Raw genomic sequence first — 19,977 nt, 5'->3', positions numbered from 1 at the left:
AGCATATTCAGTTATCTATGGTCAGAAGAAACTAAAAACTGAGCTTAGCAGCAAACACTCAAGATGGGTTTGGTGAACACAGGGATAAAAAGTACCCCATGTGTACAATGAAATATACTGATGTATTTTTGATGTTGTGGGCCTATATTTAGACTGGAGGTCCTGGACATCTTGTTTAGACACATGGCATCATGGATTCTATCAAATACCAACAGATAAAAAAAATCACTAAGTGACTGACTCTTATAATGGGCCATGTTTGGATCTTCCAACTATACAATAATCCTTCGATCATATTTACCAAGGGTGAATATTTTTGGCCATGACTGTATTTGAGCGAAGATCACATGCCTGGAGTGCCTGCTGTTGCACAAAAGGGTGAGAGTGGGGACACTGTTTTGAAAACCAGTGTAATCAAACACCGCTCACTCAAGATCTGTCAGTCATGGGATAATATATCCTGCCATTTTTCTGTACATGATATATGAAAGTAAATAGACATGATTATGATGATATATCTTCTGTATGTGTTTTATGCAGCTCCTAATATTTTTTATAACAATAAAGGATGTTTATGACAAATGAAGCAGGTGTTGCGTTCAATCCATTATAAAACATACAAAGAGTGCCTGTCTGCCAAAATTACTGCCAAAATTAATGTCTGCCAAGGACTCGATGGTTTAAAGTGGGTTTTAAGCAAAACATAAATAAGCACATACATTTTCAAATGTAGCTTGATGCTAATTGTACCTATATTTATATTTTAAGATGAATTATAGTAAGCATTATATATATGTTTGTGTTTCTGGTGTAGAACCAAATTTTATTTATCTTATTTTTTTGCTGTATATTGAGCAGCGGACAATGTTAAATCTATAGAGTGGATAAGTGTAATGTGGGACACTTTTTGCAATTTTGACTTGTGTATCATATTTCCATATGAAGCCAAAACAATAAATCAAAATCGTATACCATTTTGAATTCCCCAAGAAGAAATTTTCCAGATATTGTACTTAAAGAAGAAATGGCACACATTTTAGTGCTCCTTGTGCCAAATCGTTTAAGAATTTGTGGATTTTCTAATGTGTAACAGTATCTGCTCAAATCTGGGACACTATGTTTTGTGTTAGAGATAGTTTAATTTTTACAAAGCAAACTTCACATTTAACACTCCTGGTTAAATGTGCATACCCATGTTTGCTGAATTAATTTACAAATCCTAAATGTTAAATACAAACTTCATTAGTTTGTCTAAAAAACTAGTAGCCTATATGTTCATATGTGAAATGTTAAATGCAGCTATATAACACAGAAATCTTATACTATTTAAAAGATTTTAATAAAAAAAATGTCAGGTTTCTGGCAGCAACAATAATAATAACCATGTAATGAAGTCAAAAATATAAAATTGTACTTAATAAAGATAACAAAATAATTTCAGAAATTACATTTTTTAAAGATTCAAACTTTGGATCATGAAATGCCTTTAAAACTGTTATTAAACTTCTATACTCTGCACATGGTTAGAATATGGAACTTGCATTTTCAAAAGCATGTGTTAAGCAAATTGTAATGGCAAAAACACAGCATAACAGAAATTAGAAGTCATGGCCTTATCCCGGTCCAAGATCTTATCGTCTTCTAGTCTCAGAATTTTTAATCTGGATCTTAAAATAAATAATATTGCTGCATTATAAGCCCAAAAATGTACAAAATTACATGTATGGCATTTAACTTTCTTAATGCACATTTTATCAATTGAATAACATAGAATATTTGACTGTCCCATAATAGTCAAAAGTGCTGTCCCACTTTTGAAACATCCTTTAAATAGAAAATATTCTTAAGACATTTTAACAATATTATTGCAAAATTTGTTGTATAAATACATCACAAATATAATTTGATAAGTTAGAACATTGTTTTATTTATAACAGATTTGTGTCCTTAACATTAATTTTGTCTAAATCCTATGTCACTGACCTTTGAGTGAACTTTACAAGAGGTACTTTGTTTGATGATTTTCATGGCCTCATTTCTAACATAATTTCCAGAAAGTCAAGTGATTTCAATAACCTGACACCCCTGCTTGAATTCAACACCAATCATGTTCACTTTAATGTTGTAAAAGGAGGGATAAATGCACTTAAGCTTAGGTGTCCAACATTAGTCAGTGTCCCACATTACACTAATCCACCCTATATGAGAGACACATCTGATCAAAAATGCAGGCTGTGAGCTTGGCAGTGTGCCAGCGGTGAATTCTTGATGTTCTCACTCAGCAAAGGCAGCATCCATTGAAAAACACTCAAAGTGTGTTTAAAGGAGTTTGTTAGGTAGTTGTCGATCCCGACATGACTGCCACACTATAGCGATTAAGCTAAGCATTATATTTAAGTCCGCTGACGTGTTTCCATTTTTCTTGCCACTACTAATAAGCAATAGCTCCTACACTGCCACTGTTTTGTTGTCATTCATCCATGGGCTTCAACTAGGTCTGGTAGGCTCTGATGTGACATAAGTGAGCCCTGACACTGCCGTCCGCACTTGCTCTCATAAAAAAAGCTGTTTTTTGCAGATCAAGAATGTCCTTCCTCACTGAGTCCATAGTTTAAGCCTTTAACCTACCTGCCTTGCCGCTGGACCAGTTTTTTTTTATACTGTGTTTGAATTTTGTGATGCCGGGTTTTGTTCAGTTGTTGTTGTTTTGAGATCTCATATGGTGCATACATTGAAAGGTAATGATCTATACAGTTTCGGCTGGTAGTTTAAGCTGATTTTTTATCTGATTTTTCAACTGATTTTGCAGGGTCATCTAATGTTTGTTCCGGGATGCCTATCAAAACCAGTTGTCCCTCATGCCAGTAACTGTACTAGTATTGTTCCAAATATATAGCCTACGTTTGCATTCAGCAGCAGAAGGAAACTCATACAGGTTTAGAACACAACAGAACTTTATTGCTGCTTTTACAATTTATGTCAGAAAGAAAATCACTCACTGTCTGAATCACTTTTGTAAAATAAATAAGAATGAATGTATACTGAATTTATACAGTGAAGACAACTTAATGACTTCTTAATGTAATCAATTCTTAAATGTAGGGATACAAAATTTATATGGTAAGAGCCATGCCTTTTTTAAATTTATATTTTCTATTAGGGAATAAAAATAAAATGGTGCTGTCAAACAATTAATCATGATTTACTGCATCCAAAATAAAAGTTTTTGTTTACATAATATATGTGTGTGTACTGTGTATATTTATTATGTATATATAAATAAACACACATACAGTATATATTTTTAAAAAATGTACATTTATTTGCATGTGTATAATTATATTAAAATGATTTATATTAATTCTTTTCCACTATCTTCATACAAGAAAGGATTGCCCTTGTAAATGTTTCAGGAAAATGTGTAGACATCATAGCTTTCCATCTCCTCTCACTTAATTGCCATAGTTAAATTCCATAACATGCCAATTACATGTCATACCAATTTCACGTGTTCGCACATACTTAAGTTCTTGCATATTTTTTTTTTTAAGTTCTTAGTTATTGCCTTGATAATAGAAAATATGAGCTAGGCATCATGTATGACAGTTGCCAAAGTGAGATATGAGCTACAAAATGACCAGATCCTGCCATGCGCTATATAGGAGCCATATCTTGAATGTATAGGGCTTATATGTAGATATAAAGAAGCAATACAGGAGACCTATATGGCCTGTATATGCACATATATGCACCTCAATTTTGCCTATATGTGGCATATATATGCATAAATGTAGCATATATATTATCATATATGTGCATATATGCTGTATATATGCAGCATATATGTGCATATAAACTGCATATGGGTTTCATATTTGCGCATATATCCTCATATAGGTTCTTTCCATGTGGGCGGGGACGTCGGGGCCATCGGCAAGAGTGAGAGCTCTGATTGGATGTTCAGTTTAGCGAACCAGTAAGTGTCGAGAATTAAAGCAAAAGAGATGAAAACAAGCATGTGAATGAAGGCGGTACAGACAGAAGGCTCTTTAAATGTTACTTGATCTTTCCCAATCATTCTAATAAGCGAATGTTTTCATAACAACATGAGCCGCTTAAAATGATTAAAAATATCGATGTTACTGACCCAGATAGCAAGCAGACGTTGATTCAATGTTGATTTTTGGTTGTAAAGGTCAGTATCGGTCGTCGATCAAATTTCGGCATTGAATCAACGTTCACTATTTGGTCAGAACATCAGAACGTTATTTCGTGTAAAATAAAACATTGATTCAACGTCGAAATCACGTTGACTCATCAACCGACATGGCCGACGAATCTGATCTAAATCATAATGTCTGATATAAGTTGAAACTTGATCAGAGGAATCGGAGATCTGCGCGTCCACTCTGACAGAGAGAAAGGGGTAACTAGATGTATTTTTATTCATTATTTTATATACCCTACTGGGTTGTCCGTCTGTCACTGAATATTATCGGCTAAGTTACTAAGTCTGAAGTGGAATATGAACGTTTTAAAAACAATGACACACAAAACATTTTAACTTGAGCCTTGTCGAATGTTTAATGTTTATTCATTTTGTTCTGCAGACATGTGTTCTATCACTGGCAAGCCGATGGTCAGTCCAGTGTTCACACACACACACACACACACACACACACACACACACACACACACACACACACACACACACACACACAAACAATCATTCACAACACCCACCCATCCAAAACAACACACAAATGACGACAACAGAAGCGATCAAAAACAACAAAATAGCAATAATAGGTATGTGCTATGAAAAGTCTCGGTGGTTAGCCCAACGCTGTATACACGTAGCAAGTTATATATATATATATATAGAAAATATATATATATATATATTGTAATAGGCTAAATAGGGGGTTGAGTGTTCGTAAAAAAACCCCCACCAAATCTTAAACTACTTAAACTATAAAACTTAAACTTTTTATACTTTTATACTTATTATCACTGTAAAACTGATGTTTTATCTGACTCACGTGCATGGGGTGGTGTTTTTCACCTATGAATGGGTCATGGAACTATGAAAAAAAACTTAAATTGATTATTTAATAATTTAATTAGATTTAAGTTATTTATTTACGAAATCTTTATGTTTAGCCTATGTAAATTCTGCATGCTTTAATGAGGCATATTTTACATGTTATTTACATAATAAAAAGATAAGAAATACACGTTTTACATCAAATGTTGCCATTTTATATTAAAATATACAAAAAAGATAATATTTTGAGGCACATTTTTAAAAAAAAATTACCCCCCAACCTTTAGGGAAATGTAATAATGAAGTGATCGTATATTTATTAAAAACCAACTAAAAATTAACTTTATTGTCTTATTTGTCTATCTACTGATAATTAATTGTGGGTTACATCATCACCTTTTTCAAACTTGACCTGAATAGTTCACATACCTGATATTACAAAGAACTCAAGTTTTAATTGCAAATGAAAACCTATTGATATGCTATGTACCTAAATATTCACAAAAAATCATCCACCAACACTTCATATATATATATATATAAAGTAATGATAGTGAACAATAACATAAAAAAGTTCATTAATATTTATATATATATATACAGGTGCTGGTCATATAATTAGAATATCATCAAAAAGTTGATTTATTTCACTAATTCCATTCAAAAAGTGAAACTTGTATACTATATTCATTCATTTCACACAGACTGATATATTTCAAATGTTTATTTTTTTTTAATTTTGATGATTATAACTGACAACTAAGGAAAATCCCAAATTCATTATCTCAGAAAATTAGAATATTACTTAAGACCAATATAAAGAAAGGATTTTTAGAAATCTTGGCCAACTGAAAAGTATGAACATGAAAAGTATGAGCATGTACAGCACTCAATACTTAGTTGGGGCTCCTTTTGCCTGAATTACTGCAGCAATGCGGCATGGCATGGAGTCGATCAATCTATGGCACTGCTCAGGTGTTATGAGAGCCCAGGTTGCTCTGATAATGGCCTTCAGTTCTTCTGCATTCTTGGGTCTGGCATATCGCATCTCCCTCTTCACAATACCCCATAGATTTTCTATGGGGTTAAGGTCAGGTGAGTTTGCTGGCCAATTAAGAACAGGGGTACTGTGGTCCTTAAACCAGGTACTGGTAGCTTTGGCACTGTGTGCAGGTGCCAAGTCCTGTTGGAAAATTAAATCTGCATCTCCATAAAGTTGGTCAGCAGCAGGAAGCATGAAGTGCTCTAAAACTTCCTGGTATACGGCTGCGTTGACCTTGGACCTCAGAAAACACAGTAGACCAACACCAGCAGATGACATGGCACCCCAAACCATCACTGACTGTGGAAACTTTACACTGGACCTCAAGCAACGTGTGCCTCTCCTCTCTTCCTCCAGACTCTGGGACCCTGATTTCCAAAGGAAATGCAAAATTTACTTTCATCAGAGAACATAACTTTGGACCACTCAGCAGCAGTCCAGTCCTTTTTGTCTTTAGCCCAGGCGAAACGCTTCTGATGCTGCCTGTTGTTCAAGAGTGGATTGACACAAGGAATGCGACCCATGTCTTGCATACGTCTGTGCGTAGTGGTTCTTGAAGCACTGACTCCAGCTGCAGTCCACTCTTTGTGAATCTCCCCCACATTTTTGAATGGGTTTTGTTTCACAATCTTCTCCAGGGTGTGGTTATCCCTATTGCTTGTACACTTTTTTCTACCACATCTTTCCCTTCGCCTCTCTATTAATGTGCTTGGACACAGAGCTCTATGAACAGCCAGCCTCTTTTGCAATGACCTTTTGTGTCTTGTCCTCCTTTTGCAAGGTATCAATGGTCGTCTTTTGGACAACTGTCAAGTCAGCAGTCTTCCCCATGATTGTGTAGACTACAGAACTAGACTGAGAGACCATTTAAAGGCCTTTGCAGGTGTTTTGAGTTAATTAGCTGATTAGAGTGTGGCACCAGGTGTCTTTAATATTGAACCTTTTCACAATATTCTAATTATTCTGAGATACTGAATTTGGGATTTTCCTTAGTTGTCAGTTATAATCATCAAAATTAAAAGAAATAAACATTTGAAATATATCAGTCTGTGTGTAATGAATGAATGTAATATACAAGTTTCACTTTTTGAATGGAATTAGTGAAATAAATCATGCATAACATTAAGAGACTGACAGCCTTAGTCACTGTTCACTATCATTGCTTTTCTAAATATATATATATATATATATATATATATATATATATATATATATATATGTGTGTGTATGTGTGTGTGTGTGTAGAAAAGCAATGATAGTGAACAGTGACTAAGGCTGTCAGTCTCTTAATGTTCTGCCTTGCATCTCCTTTTGTGCCCCACTGAAAATAAAAGTCAAACACATTTGGTAATAACATATTTTTAATCAGTGAATATAGCTTTTAATTTGTTACTTGACACTATTTTTATGAGCCCATTATATACTTTATAGCCTACCTCTTTGTGTGTGTTTGTGTGTAGATGCATTTTCTTTGCTAGACATAGAAGGTTTGTGCTGTAAACATGTATTTGTAACTGTGTATAAACTGTATTGTATAAATAATAAAGAAATTATGACTGAATGTGATGTGTGTTTAATAAATTATTACATATACAGGCTAATTTATTTAGTACCAAGTATGTGAGATTTTTAAAACAAGAAGAAAATTTTAACAGTAACGTCATTTTACCCAAATGAAATCAACATCGTTTCAACATTAGGTAAGCAAACCAATTAGATCGATTTTACGTTGAAAACGTGTTGATTCTCTGACATCGTTTAAACCAACTGAAAATCAACGTCAATTCAGCATTAGGTAAGTGAACCAATTGCGTCGATTTTCCGTTAGTTTGGAATGTCGTGCCTGACGTTGGATCAACTTTAAACCGATGAGCAAAACGATGTTGGATCGACGTCGGAGATCAACGTCATTTCGACGCCAGGAGAAACATCGATTCTACGTTGATTCTATGTTAGTTTGCTATCTGGGGATATTCAAAATGATAAGCAAGCGCAGCTGTATATTGGCCTAAATACACAACTACAGAGTACAGAAGATATTAGCCTACACCACTTAGGCCTATTAAAATATTATTGAAAAAAATTAACTGAGTGGAGCGCACGTCCATAGAGCTGAAAACGTCACAGAGCTCTGCTTTGCTCACATGCTCTGGCAGTCGCACAGGACAAGCACAGTGGAAGGAGTGAGAAGTCCGTAAAGCGTGGCCCGGCGGAGAAACTCTCACTGTCACCTCAAATCTCCCAGAGCACTAGCCGGCGGTCCTCTGCTCGTGGCAGAGAAATTGGACGGGTAGTGACAGGGGGGCCTGTTCCTTTCCCTTTAAGAATGGAGAGACGCAACAGCAGCGATGCCATGGTCATGCATTTGCAGTGCGGGCATGAACCATCCACCAATGCGTCTTCAGCGTGCTGAATGCCCAGACATGGAAGACAACGCTCGTGGCCGTTGTCAGAGGACAAGAAATGACCACATCCAGAAGGACACAGATGAAATAACGACTTTAAAAAGACACAAATCATTCGTGATTTTCTCTTTTAGGAAATCTGCTCTTTTAGTTGAAGCGCCCAGGGGAATCGCTGAAAGGGACACTGCTGTTAGCGCCGTACTGCCAACTAGAACAGCTTCGGCTTTGTGGAGTATAATAGCTTTTCATATAACAACTCAGCTCCGAAGCAAAAATCTAATGAGTGTATGAATGCTGTCTCCTTATATACCCGTGTACCTCATATACCTCATAGTAGGCTTATTTGAGATGCGCCTTGCCTCGCCTGAAATGTAGGCGAGAGTAGGCGGCTGCAGTAAGGGGAGGGGTCAAAAAAGACATTTGAAGTCGGACACTTCCTGAATCTCGCTGTTTCGTCGCCTGCAAACATCAGCAATGGAGGAGATCGCGTTCGCGCAGACGCAGTGGATGTAATCGAAATACCACTGTTTTGTCATCATGTGCATCAATTCCTTTGTTCTGCTGAACACGAAGGAGGAAATTTAGAAGAATGTTTGCAAACAAACAGGTTTCTGCCACCATTTCACGTCCATAGTATTTTTCCATACTATGCAAGTCAAAGCTGTTTTGTAGCAAACATTCTTCAGAATTTCTTCCCTTGTTTTAAGCTAGACCCTGACACTTCTCAGATGAAACCACAATGTATGTGTATGTATATGTATGTGTGCATGTATATTTTTAATGGATTGATTTATTAATTCACACAAACATACAATAGAATAAAGTGAAAATTACAAGGAAGAATTCTAATCAAGAGAAAAATTAAATAAACCCATGTCCTAATTCTTAACTTCACTAGGTGTGTTTTGTTTTTGTTTAGTTCGCATGTAAATATAAATAAATAAATGGGTAATCTAATTCTTAGAATAAAGAGAAAATGTATCAGTTAAGATTCTCAGCCAATGAGCATGACGCTGTGTCGTCAGTCAGTCGTTTGCCATCATGCTTTTGATCAGTGCAGTCGGTGGAGAGCAACTGTACTGCCGCCTTGCAGTTGTGAGAGTTTTTTGGCACACGTCAGCATGGCATCAGAGCAAGTTAGATGTAACTCGGACACTTTTCTAACCGGCATGCATCTCACGGTGATCACCGCTGATCGGTTCTGCGCAGATTTTGCTCATCTCAAACAAGCCTAACGACTGACAGTTAGGGAACCCTGATAAAACACACCTGAACCAGCTAATCAAAGTTTTACTAGGCATGCTAGATAATTCAAGTTGAGGCAAGTTGGAGATAAACTCTGCAGGACAACTGCCCTATACATACCATAATAGTTACCTCTGGATACATACATTCTGGAAAATCTATTTTCTATCAGTGTTCTTAGAGTGTAGCTAAAATTCAAGGGCTGTATATAATAATGTAAAATATTCCATTGTCCACAATTGTAAAATTTGAATTTAAATTGAAATAAGACAAATACAATGAGATTAATAAATGTTAAGATTATACAGGTAAAGGTGCTACATTTTATGAGAAAGCAAAGTATTTAATTGTGTCAGGCAGGACAGACACATGAGAACAACATACTGACCCTGATTGATATCTTTAATCTTACCCCATTCCAATGCATACTCGGTTATCAGCTGCCCTGTTTCCCTTGTCAGGTAAGCCTTCTGAGGTTCCAGCTGTGAACCACTGGTTCCAAAAGAGCGAGAAGTCTGGGATTAAGATGATGTCCATTTCCAAATGGCATTATAGAGAAAAAATAACCAGGCCGATGCAAGAAGAGCTGCAACTCCCCAGTACCATCCAGAGGTGCGTTTTCCAACTGAACAAACTAATTAGGATCTGAAGGAGCACTTGATACAGTGTGAGTTAACAGGTGAGTTTGATGAGGGTTGGAACTGAACTCGGCAGAAAGGTAGATCTCCAGGAACAGGGTTGGGCACCCCTGCTTTAGAGGGTATACACGTGATGTCACCATCAGCTGGAGTGAGTGCAGCTCCACCCACTGAGTGGCAAAAAGACTGAGTGGAAGCATTGTTTATCATGTAATGTCAATATGTTGAATTTTGTGGTAAAGTTATACCCTATATATTGTATTGTTATATATTGTATTGACAACTCATCAAGTTAAACTTATATTCTCAATTACCAACTTATATTCTGCATAACTAGATGTTTTAAATAAACACAAAAACTATATAAGTTTCTGAACTGGACGATATGACAATATATCTAAATGATATAAGTGATTACCCAGATTTAGACCATTTTATTTTGTATTTTGTATTTACATAAAGCGTTCATAGCAAATTTGCTTCATGTATTTCCCCGGCATCGAAATCAGGCAGATATACTGTAAATGTCAGGAGACACGATTCCTTGCTGCATGTCAATATTTATGGACCACTGGATATTTGGTAAGTTGTAAAGAACACTATATCGAGTCAATGACCTGTTCAATGGCAGTGTGAAAGGGGCAAAATCTAGCGACCTGGGAACAATTGCCGGAACACATTACCCGTGTATTTTCTGGAAACACAGTATGAAAGAGGCTTTACTAGGTACCCAACCCGGGATCAATCCTGGAATCAATCCTGGGACGTGTTTGCGTTCACACAGAAGGCGACTCGGGAATGTTCCGGCAATTTTCCGGGTCCAACGTGCAGTATGAAAGGGGCTTTAGTTTAAACTGATAATCATTTGTTTTACTTGCGTTTGCACAGTATTAAATCCATTCATGTGGCAGGCTCTTTTGCCACTCAGTCTGGCTGTGGGGGAGCGTTCCGGCGGGAAAGTGACATCAGTGCATACCCTCTATATAAGCAGCTACTCCTCACATCCACATTGTCTGGTTTCGTTGTTCCCTTGGAGCTACATACCTGACTCACCTCAGTGTGGATACTTACCTCCCATCTGTCTGTCTGCTTCAACGTCTGTCTTCAAGTCCCGTCTGTCTGATCACGTTAAGTGTCAAGATATTTCAATGTTAGCTACTTACCAGTATGCTTCCCGTGTCTCTCCTGGATTTGCCTAATAAATCTGTGCTGCGTACTTTACCTGGATCTCGACGCTAGTCATGTCAGTATATGGGGTTAACCCAGATTTTAACTGTTGCACTAGTTTGGTAAATTGAAAATAGCAGTATCATGGCAGCAATGACAACTGTTATTCATACATATAACAAATTCATACTTGTACTTCATACAACTGATTGTATTTGTCCTGCAATACTGAAAAACTGTTTGTGGTATGCTGAGAACAATAAATATGATTACAATTTTAGGTTTTTACTGTACAAAAAATAAAATAAATAAAAAAATCCAGAAACTTATACAGTTTTTGTGTTTATTTAAAACATCTAGTTATGCAGAATATAAGTTGGTAATTGAGAATATAAGTTTAAATTGATGAGTTGTCAATACAATATATAAATCAATAAATTAATGGAGCCAGACAAAGCAGTTATAACATGATCTCCTTATTTATAAATTAGTACATTCAAGTAGGTTTATGCCACTTTGCAATTCTAATGCAATTCATTTTAGACGTTACATTGTCCATTCTTTTTAAGGCTGTTTGTTAGCATTTCATTCAATCTGGTTTTATGTACATTGTCTTGTTGTATGTACATTGTAGATAATGGTGAAGCAAGCATAAATATTATTCTTTGGGGCTGTGTGATACTAAATGATGAATCATGCAGGACAGACATATGACAGAAATGTTTTGACCTCATTAGCAACGATAACAGGTCCTGGGTGAATATTTTCACTTAGATAGTGACAGGAAGTCATCTGCCAGACATCTAAGTATATTACTCCATTAACATCTCTGAACATCTCTCGCATCACTGTGTTCAGCTGCATCATATACCAATCACTTTGAAAAATATTCTGTAAGAACACAGATCAGAATCAGAATTCTGTGCACACACAAGGAAGTTTTCTAGTAATGAAGCTTTCAGTGCTTCCAAGCTTCAAGACAATAAAATCTACAACCCCAATTCCAGCGAAGTTGGGACGTTTGCAATAAAATTAAGAATCTTTGATATGTTCATTCTCTTTAACTTTTATTTAATTGATAAAAGTACAAAGAAAACATTTCCAAAGTTTTCAATGACCAATGTAAATGCATTTTGTAAATGTAAACAAATTTTGATTTTGATGGTTGCAACACACTCCAAAAATGTTGGGACAGTGCAGGGCATGTTTAACACTGTGTCATATCAACTCTCCTTTTAATTACAATGTTTCATTGTTTGGGAATTAAGGATACTAATTGTTAAAGTTTTGCAGGCAAATTTTTTGTCCAGTCTCTCTTGAAACAAGGCTTCAGATGCTAGGCATTGGTTGTCATTGTCTGATTCTCCTTTTCATGACTGGTCATACATTTTCAATAGGAGTCAGATCTGGACTGCAGGCAGGCCAGTCTAGCACATTCACTCTGTCTCTACAAAACCACGCTGTTGTAGCACATGCAGAATGAGAGCTGGCATTGTCTTGAACTAATAACCTTGGCCTTCCCATGAAAGACATCATCTTGACTGCAATATGTTTCTCTGTACAACTCCAATATATGCCTCCATGTCAACGGTACCTTCACACATATGCAAGTCACCGATGCCGTTTACATTGATGCACTCATATACCATAACAGATGTTTGCTTTTGCATCTGTCACTGATGAAGGTCTGGATGGTCCCTTTGGTCTTTTGGACTGAGAACTCAAAATCCATTTTTCGGATTGAAACGGACACATCTTTAGGTTTCTTTGTCTTCAGAGATTGTATTTGTGTGTGTGTGTGTCAAGTGAAAGTTCAAACAACTTTAGGGCTGAACCAGAATATTAGATTATTCGAATATTCATTTGGTGGGTGGCATTCGATTTTCAATTCTGAGATTCAAATATTCATTTATTATTTTTTCGTACCCCTGGCATCCCCCGCAAAACGGTTCTCATTCGCATGAATATGAATCGCCCATGAGTGAACGTCATAAACTTCATGATTCATTTAATCTGGAAGAGAAGACAAACATGTCGAAGACCTCAGCTGTGTGGGGGCACTTTAAATTGAGTGAGGACAAGAAAGGCAGTGTGTGATTTGAAACTGGCCTACCACAACAGCACATCAAGTTTATAAAGTCACCTAATTTCTGTAAGTAGTATGCCTATAGTATATTGTTGGTGTAAAAAAACAGAGCTGATTTTATCTGTCATGTTAATCAGTAATTTTGCACGTGATAAAAATGTGCAGTTAATTTGCTTGGAAAATACTTGCGAATACAGTAGCCATAATAAAAGTAAAGTAGCCCAGCCTAATAATAAATTGTCTATATTAAAAATATTGTTCTTAACAGACCTGTGTATTTTGTATCACTAGTGCAGTGTTCGTTCTCGGAGCATATAACTTAAGCCCTGCCCACGTGAAGTGCGCCGCTTTCGGCTTGCGCTGTTCTGTAGTTTATTAAAAGTTTATTAATTCGGAATGTGTCGCGTGTCCATATTACACCAAAACGAGACACTGCACTCCCTTGGGTCCGCAGCAACACACCCACCATACGTGAAGTCGATTGGATGAACAGTTCTCGACATAATACAAATGCAAACAGACAGACAGACACACAGAGATTCCTGCCTTAATTACACCGTGTCTACACCAGACACAACAGTTGTCGTGTTGCGCTGCACCCCAACAGCTAAAGTCTGTCTGCACTTTGCAAAGTCTGTCTGCAAAGCAACTGTTGAAAATCATTTGAAATTTGTGTCAGTACGTCATAAATAGAACGCAGCAGCAGTTTATTGTTGGGAATTTATCCTGCCACGCTGCGCCACATCCAGTGTAGACAGCATAATAGGTTCTATTGTATTTTGATGCAGCGCAGCATCTGGTGTAGACACAGTGTTGAGAGAAGAATATGTTCAGCCCCCTCCTTCCGGACTCAAAAAATGGTATTCAGACCAGCCCTAAACAACTTACAATTCTTATTGAGTGAATCTGTAAGAGATGCGTGCCTCGCTCTTCATGGCCGATCTCTGAAGAGAACACGCATGAATATTGTTTGGAGTGTTTGGGAGAAAAGCATGCTGCTGTAGCATTCCAGAACAGCAGATGTGAGCACCGTGGCTCACTTCCTATCCACGTGCTTTGCATTAGGCTTCGCGCTCATTAACATCGCACTTTGATCTGGCTGAGGATTAAGAACCGGGTGTTCACCTCTCTCTTGTTCTTGCCAGATCATAATGATCTCGCGCATGCCTCCAAAGCATGCACCCGGGCACTTCTTCGGATGGGGCAGAGGATGCTGCACCTCTTGCTTCTGTTGAGATGGAGATTAAGAGTGCTGGCTCCGAGCGCTCCTCTCACGATTATAAGCATATGAGGGGTTACTCGAGGTGGTGACTCGTGCAGTGACAAGATTAAAGCAGTGTAACCAAAAAAAAAAAAAAAAATAGATGACAGACTCCAAACTAGATGACAGGTTTCTGTCAGGTGGTCAGAAGGAGGGAAAAGCAGCGATGGTCTGTCCCCTTCTTTGGTGATCTCCATGATGAGATATCTTGTTCATTGAGTAAGCCAAGTTTATCCCATGTCTTTGTGCCCTCTATGTTGAATATTTCTTTGACTATCGTGGATTTGAAAGCATGGGGATACATTATGATGCCCTAGGTGAAATAGATGCTAGTGGTCTATATCTCCCCTCCTCTCCCCTACCAAACGATGTGGAGCAACATCTACACTGGGAGGGAAAGCGTTTCACGCTGTGGGTCAGACTGGTGCTGCCCTGCACACCATGGGGGTTCTGCAGGCATATCAGGCTGATCTTCTTAAAGATCTGAGCGCCAGGAGGAGGCTTTCAACGAGTTTCTGACTCACTGTGCTCAAGTGTTGGGATGTCGGCCATCCAGTCCCAACCTGGTCCAGCTCCTCTGGGGCAAGAGGCTCAAAGAGAGAGTGTGGCGAGTCGTGCACCCCCTTTGTGAAGATTGGGGAGCAACTTGTAGCACTTAACAGCCAGAGATGAAGCCGGACCTAAGAACGGTCATTACAACCAAAGAGAGGTCCTGAGTCTGTGCCCAGGACAAAGGGTACATCCCCTCGGAGTGGGCCACGGAAAATTCCAACAGAAGAGTAGGGCTCCTTCCTGGCACCCTTAGGGGATTGCTGTACAATCACCGCCACCACCAGTGTTTTGGGGAGCATCGGTATCCAGTGAAATGTTCGGTTGTGCCAGCCGTGTTTTAGGACACCAAACATCACATTCCCCCCAGCAAAACGAAGTGTCACGATTAGTGTACCTTTCAGAGAAGTTGGCAGTGTGGAAGCTACTGCCAAATAATCTCTGCTTGGGTCGTAAGGACTGTAGAAAGGGCTACAGGATATGGTTTGTGTATTGTCCTCCACATTTCACCGGCGTGGTCTCAAATACCATGAAACCGAAACAAACATATTTGTTGACACAGGAATTGCAAATTCTGCTGGACAAGGAGGTCTAAGAACATCTTCCGGCTGCCACTAAGCAAACTATGTCACATTGGTTGAGGGATGCTATTGCCCTAGCCTACAAGGTGCGTGGTCAAGCCTTTTCAACCAGGGGGGTTGCATCTTCTATGGCTTTAGCAAGAGGTGTCCCCTTGCAGCAAGTGTGTGGTGTGGCAGGCTGGTCCTCTCTGCACACATTTGTCAGATTCTATAGTTTGGATGTCCATGCAACTCCGGGCTCGCATGTCTTTGAGTCAACATCCCAGAGTCATGTCTGAGACCTCTTCAATGTTTGTGCACACACTACAGAACCTTGAGGGGTCAAGACACTTCTAGTGCGGCGGCATTGGTTTTTTCATTCCCATTAGCCTTACTGGAACACAGCATTGAGAGTAGCTTTTGATAGGGACATCTTGGGTTACTTGACTGTAACCCTGTTCCCTGAAAAAGCAGGAATGAGATTCTGCGCCTCAATGCGGCACTGTAGGCAGGAGTTTGTTTATTGTTTACATGTTTCCCCTTACAAATTTGTTTGGTGCAGCATTCTATAGGTATATAGACATGCTTGGGCTGTTATAAATGTAAATAATAATTTATATATTATAGAATTGTTTGGGGTGGGGATAAATTAAATGCGATCTGTGATGATGTCATAGTTGTGTTGCATTGTGGTCTACAGTGCGGCCTAAAATGTGCATATAAAGCAGACTCGTTCCCTCAGTCAAAATGGAGGGGTCGAGGGCCATTTGACAAAGTGGAACGCACTTCAAAACAGTTGTGGGGATTCCCCCGAGGGTAAGTGCATAGGAAAGTTTGCGAGTGTGTGTCTAAAAGTGAACTGGAATGCAGCCCAAGTCTGCATTTGATGCATCCTCAATTTCAAGAACACATCCGGGCACTTTCATGCGTCCTCTGTACTTGCTTTCGGTTAATGATGATGTAAAGTGAGAACACAAGGACGCAAGATTGGATAAGAACGCATATTGAGAAACAGCCATTGAAACTTTTCCTTCATGACATTTGTTGTCATGACATCCAGTGAGCGTTTGACGTTTGACATAATCTATTTTCACTTACATTATGGCCAATTGTCTTATAGCAGTGTCCAGTGTCACCAAAACATCAAAACATACCTCCACAAATATAACAACAAAAAAACTTAAATACACAAACCAAAAGGCTAATATTCTACTTCATTAAATAAACTGAGCACTGCACATTTCAAAATTAAAACGAAGCGCAGGTGTTTTTATATGAATGTATCATTGAAAAGAACCGACCATCTTCAGAAAAGCTTTGATGTCTTTTTCATTTCCTCTTTCCTAGCGTTTGTGAGTTTTTTTTTATTACAGCCGTTACTGGGGAAACCACTATATCAGAGATATAGACAGAGATTCAAGTTGCATTTCTTGATACAGCAGCAGAATGTGTTAAGTGACAGCAGTTTTCTGAAGTACTCCTGAGCCCATGTGGCTATATTTAACACCGCAGCATGAAGGTTTCTTGTGCAATGCTATCTGAGGGCTCAGAGGTCAAGCACATTCAACTGAGGTTTCCTGCATTGCCCTACATGTACTGTGATTTTTCTGGATTCCCTGAATTTTTTCACAATATTAACTGTGCTAGTTGGTGAAAGACCTAAATTCTTTGCAATTTTGCATTGCGAAATGTGATTTTTGATTTGTTTGACACTTCTCTCATGAAATTTGGCACAAAATGATGAGCCATGATCCAGCTTTGCTTGAAAAGACTGAGATGCTCCTTTTATACCAAAACATGATACCTTGACCTATTACCAATTCACCTGCTTACTGTGAACTGTTTCAAAATAGTTTAAAGTGGATATAACCTTTTTAGTTTTATTTTGCCTCTGTCCCAACTTTTTTTTTTTTTTTTTTTTGTAATGTGTTGCGGCCATCAAAATCAAAATTAGTTCATATTTACAAAATACATTTAAATTGGTCAATGAAAATTTGGAAATCTTTTCTTTGTACTTTGCTCAATTAAATAAAAGTTAAAGAGAATGAACAAATCACAGATTCTTGATTTTATTACATTTTTACGAAATGTCCCAACTTCTCTGGAATACATTAACACAAGAAAACAATAAAAAAAAAATTATTTGAAAACAAAGCAGGATTTGAAGTGACCAAGTGTACCTTTCGTCCTGCAGTGTTTCCAGACTTGATGATGACTGTAGTCTGTGGTGCACGACTCAGCAGCGCAACAACAGACTGACGGATTTTAGCCACTTCATGCACATAAAAAGTTAGTGGGTGAAAAACGCGGTGGGCAGCGAATGTGAAGACAACGACTGCATGAGAATCACCAGCTATTTCATCAATATCATCGTTGATATAATGCAGGTTAGTAATGAGCAATTTACTAAATCGTAAAGGAACACCATGTGGCCTCCAGTGAATAATGATATTATTTTTCATTTCCACAGCCATCAGGGGTCCACCTGTACGAGGAGTGTGGAGGTCCATTCTTTTTAAACCTAAAAAAGATAAGCAAAACTGACATTAGACTCACTTCTTTATTAATTTCTTAAACAGCAGTCCCAAGAAGTATACTGGAAAATAAGGAATAGTTCACTCAAAAATCACCCATTTATTTTCCTTCATGTAATTTCAAAGCTGTTTGACTTTCCGTCTTTTTCAGAACACAGACAAAAAATATATTTTGACAAATGTGTCAATTTTCTTTCTTTTTTATGTAATGAAAGTCAACGGGGTCCAATGTTGTTCTGGACACCACTGACTTTCACTAATAGAAGAAAAATAACCAAATTTAGGAAATATATATAGAAAAATAAATTACTAATAATGAATCAGTTATGACAGAATTTTCATTTTTGGTGCACTATATCTTTTTAAAGAGGTCATCAGATGCCCATTTTCCACAAGTCGATATGACTCTTTAGGGTCTTAATGAAAAGTCTGTAACATAGTTTGGTTAAAATTTCTCAGTGGTAGTGTAAAACAACAGTTTTTACCCTGGCAAAAACAGCTTTGTCTACAGCATGCTGTTTTATTGCATTCCACTTTAAATGCTAATGAGTTCTGCTCACCCTCTCTTCCAAGCCACTTTCTGAGAGACGGTAAACTTTAGCCGCATTCATCACAAAACTCGCTAACTAGCACATTATTAGGAACACAGTTAGGCAGATCATCATCAAAAAATCCTTACAAACACAAACACAGTAAGTCAAACCAGAACATGAATAATTTGCACAAACATAGATGCATTTAGGTAGATCTGGGGCGCATTCCCTTCAGAAACAAATGTAATCCACTGTGTCTTCGGTGGCTCAGATGTTAGGAGTAAATGACTAATTCTATGTTCATTATTACATCGAACATGGGACCAAATGATCAGTGAGAGCAGAACGAATGTGTCACACGTTTTACTGTATATGTAAAACTTTGTCCTATAATTGTATAGCTGCTTATATTTTCTGATTTTTATGTTGCTCTGTTCGGAATACCTTAAAACTAAAATTATTTTTTTTTTTTTAATCCATGCAGCAAATGCTTTAAAAACAGCTTTAAAAAATTACTTTATTGCATTCAAGACGCTTTTAAAGTAAGTTTCACTATAAATTTTATGGGTAGCTTGAATGTAAAACATTGTCATGAATTTGTGTATTCCCATTTGTAGAATAGCCTACAAATTAATTGTTGTAGGCTAACCCAATCTCATGAAAGTGATCTCATGATTTTCTGCTTCTATTTGGTGCAATATTTATATGCAGAAATTGACTTTGGCAAGCCAAAAGACTGATACATTCATAATTAATGGCATGCTGGTTCAGTCGACAGAAATACGGGATGCACAGGCCTATAATAACTGCTGAAATGTTTGCGGGGCAAATCTCAGGTCAGTCTGAGTGCTCGTGCTACACACAGTGCATACAGCTGTACACCTGCAGTCGCCACTGCACACACACACAC

At 37.7% G+C, this 19,977-nt stretch overlaps 1 protein-coding gene across 1 annotated transcript in view; it reads right to left on the bottom strand.

Moving 5' to 3' along the window:
- Positions 1 to 11,923: 11,923 nt before the first annotated feature.
- LOC109046389 (NXPE family member 3-like) overlaps positions 11,924 to 19,977 on the bottom strand; it is a 36,152-nt gene continuing 28,098 nt past the window's right edge. Inside the window, exons 7-8 of the mRNA XM_042752156.1 lie at positions 18,181 to 18,521; positions 11,924 to 12,435 (exon numbers count right to left, since the gene is read on the bottom strand). Of these exons, the coding sequence (XP_042608090.1) occupies positions 12,238 to 12,435; positions 18,181 to 18,521 (539 nt within the window). The 3' untranslated portion in view covers positions 11,924 to 12,237. The remainder of the gene's footprint in view (positions 12,436 to 18,180; positions 18,522 to 19,977) is intronic.

Source organism: Cyprinus carpio, chromosome B24 (assembly GCF_018340385.1).
Source record: "Cyprinus carpio isolate SPL01 chromosome B24, ASM1834038v1, whole genome shotgun sequence".
In the NCBI taxonomy this organism is placed as follows: Eukaryota; Metazoa; Chordata; class Actinopteri; order Cypriniformes; family Cyprinidae; genus Cyprinus; species Cyprinus carpio.
This window is presented reverse-complemented; position numbering and strand designations above follow the sequence as displayed.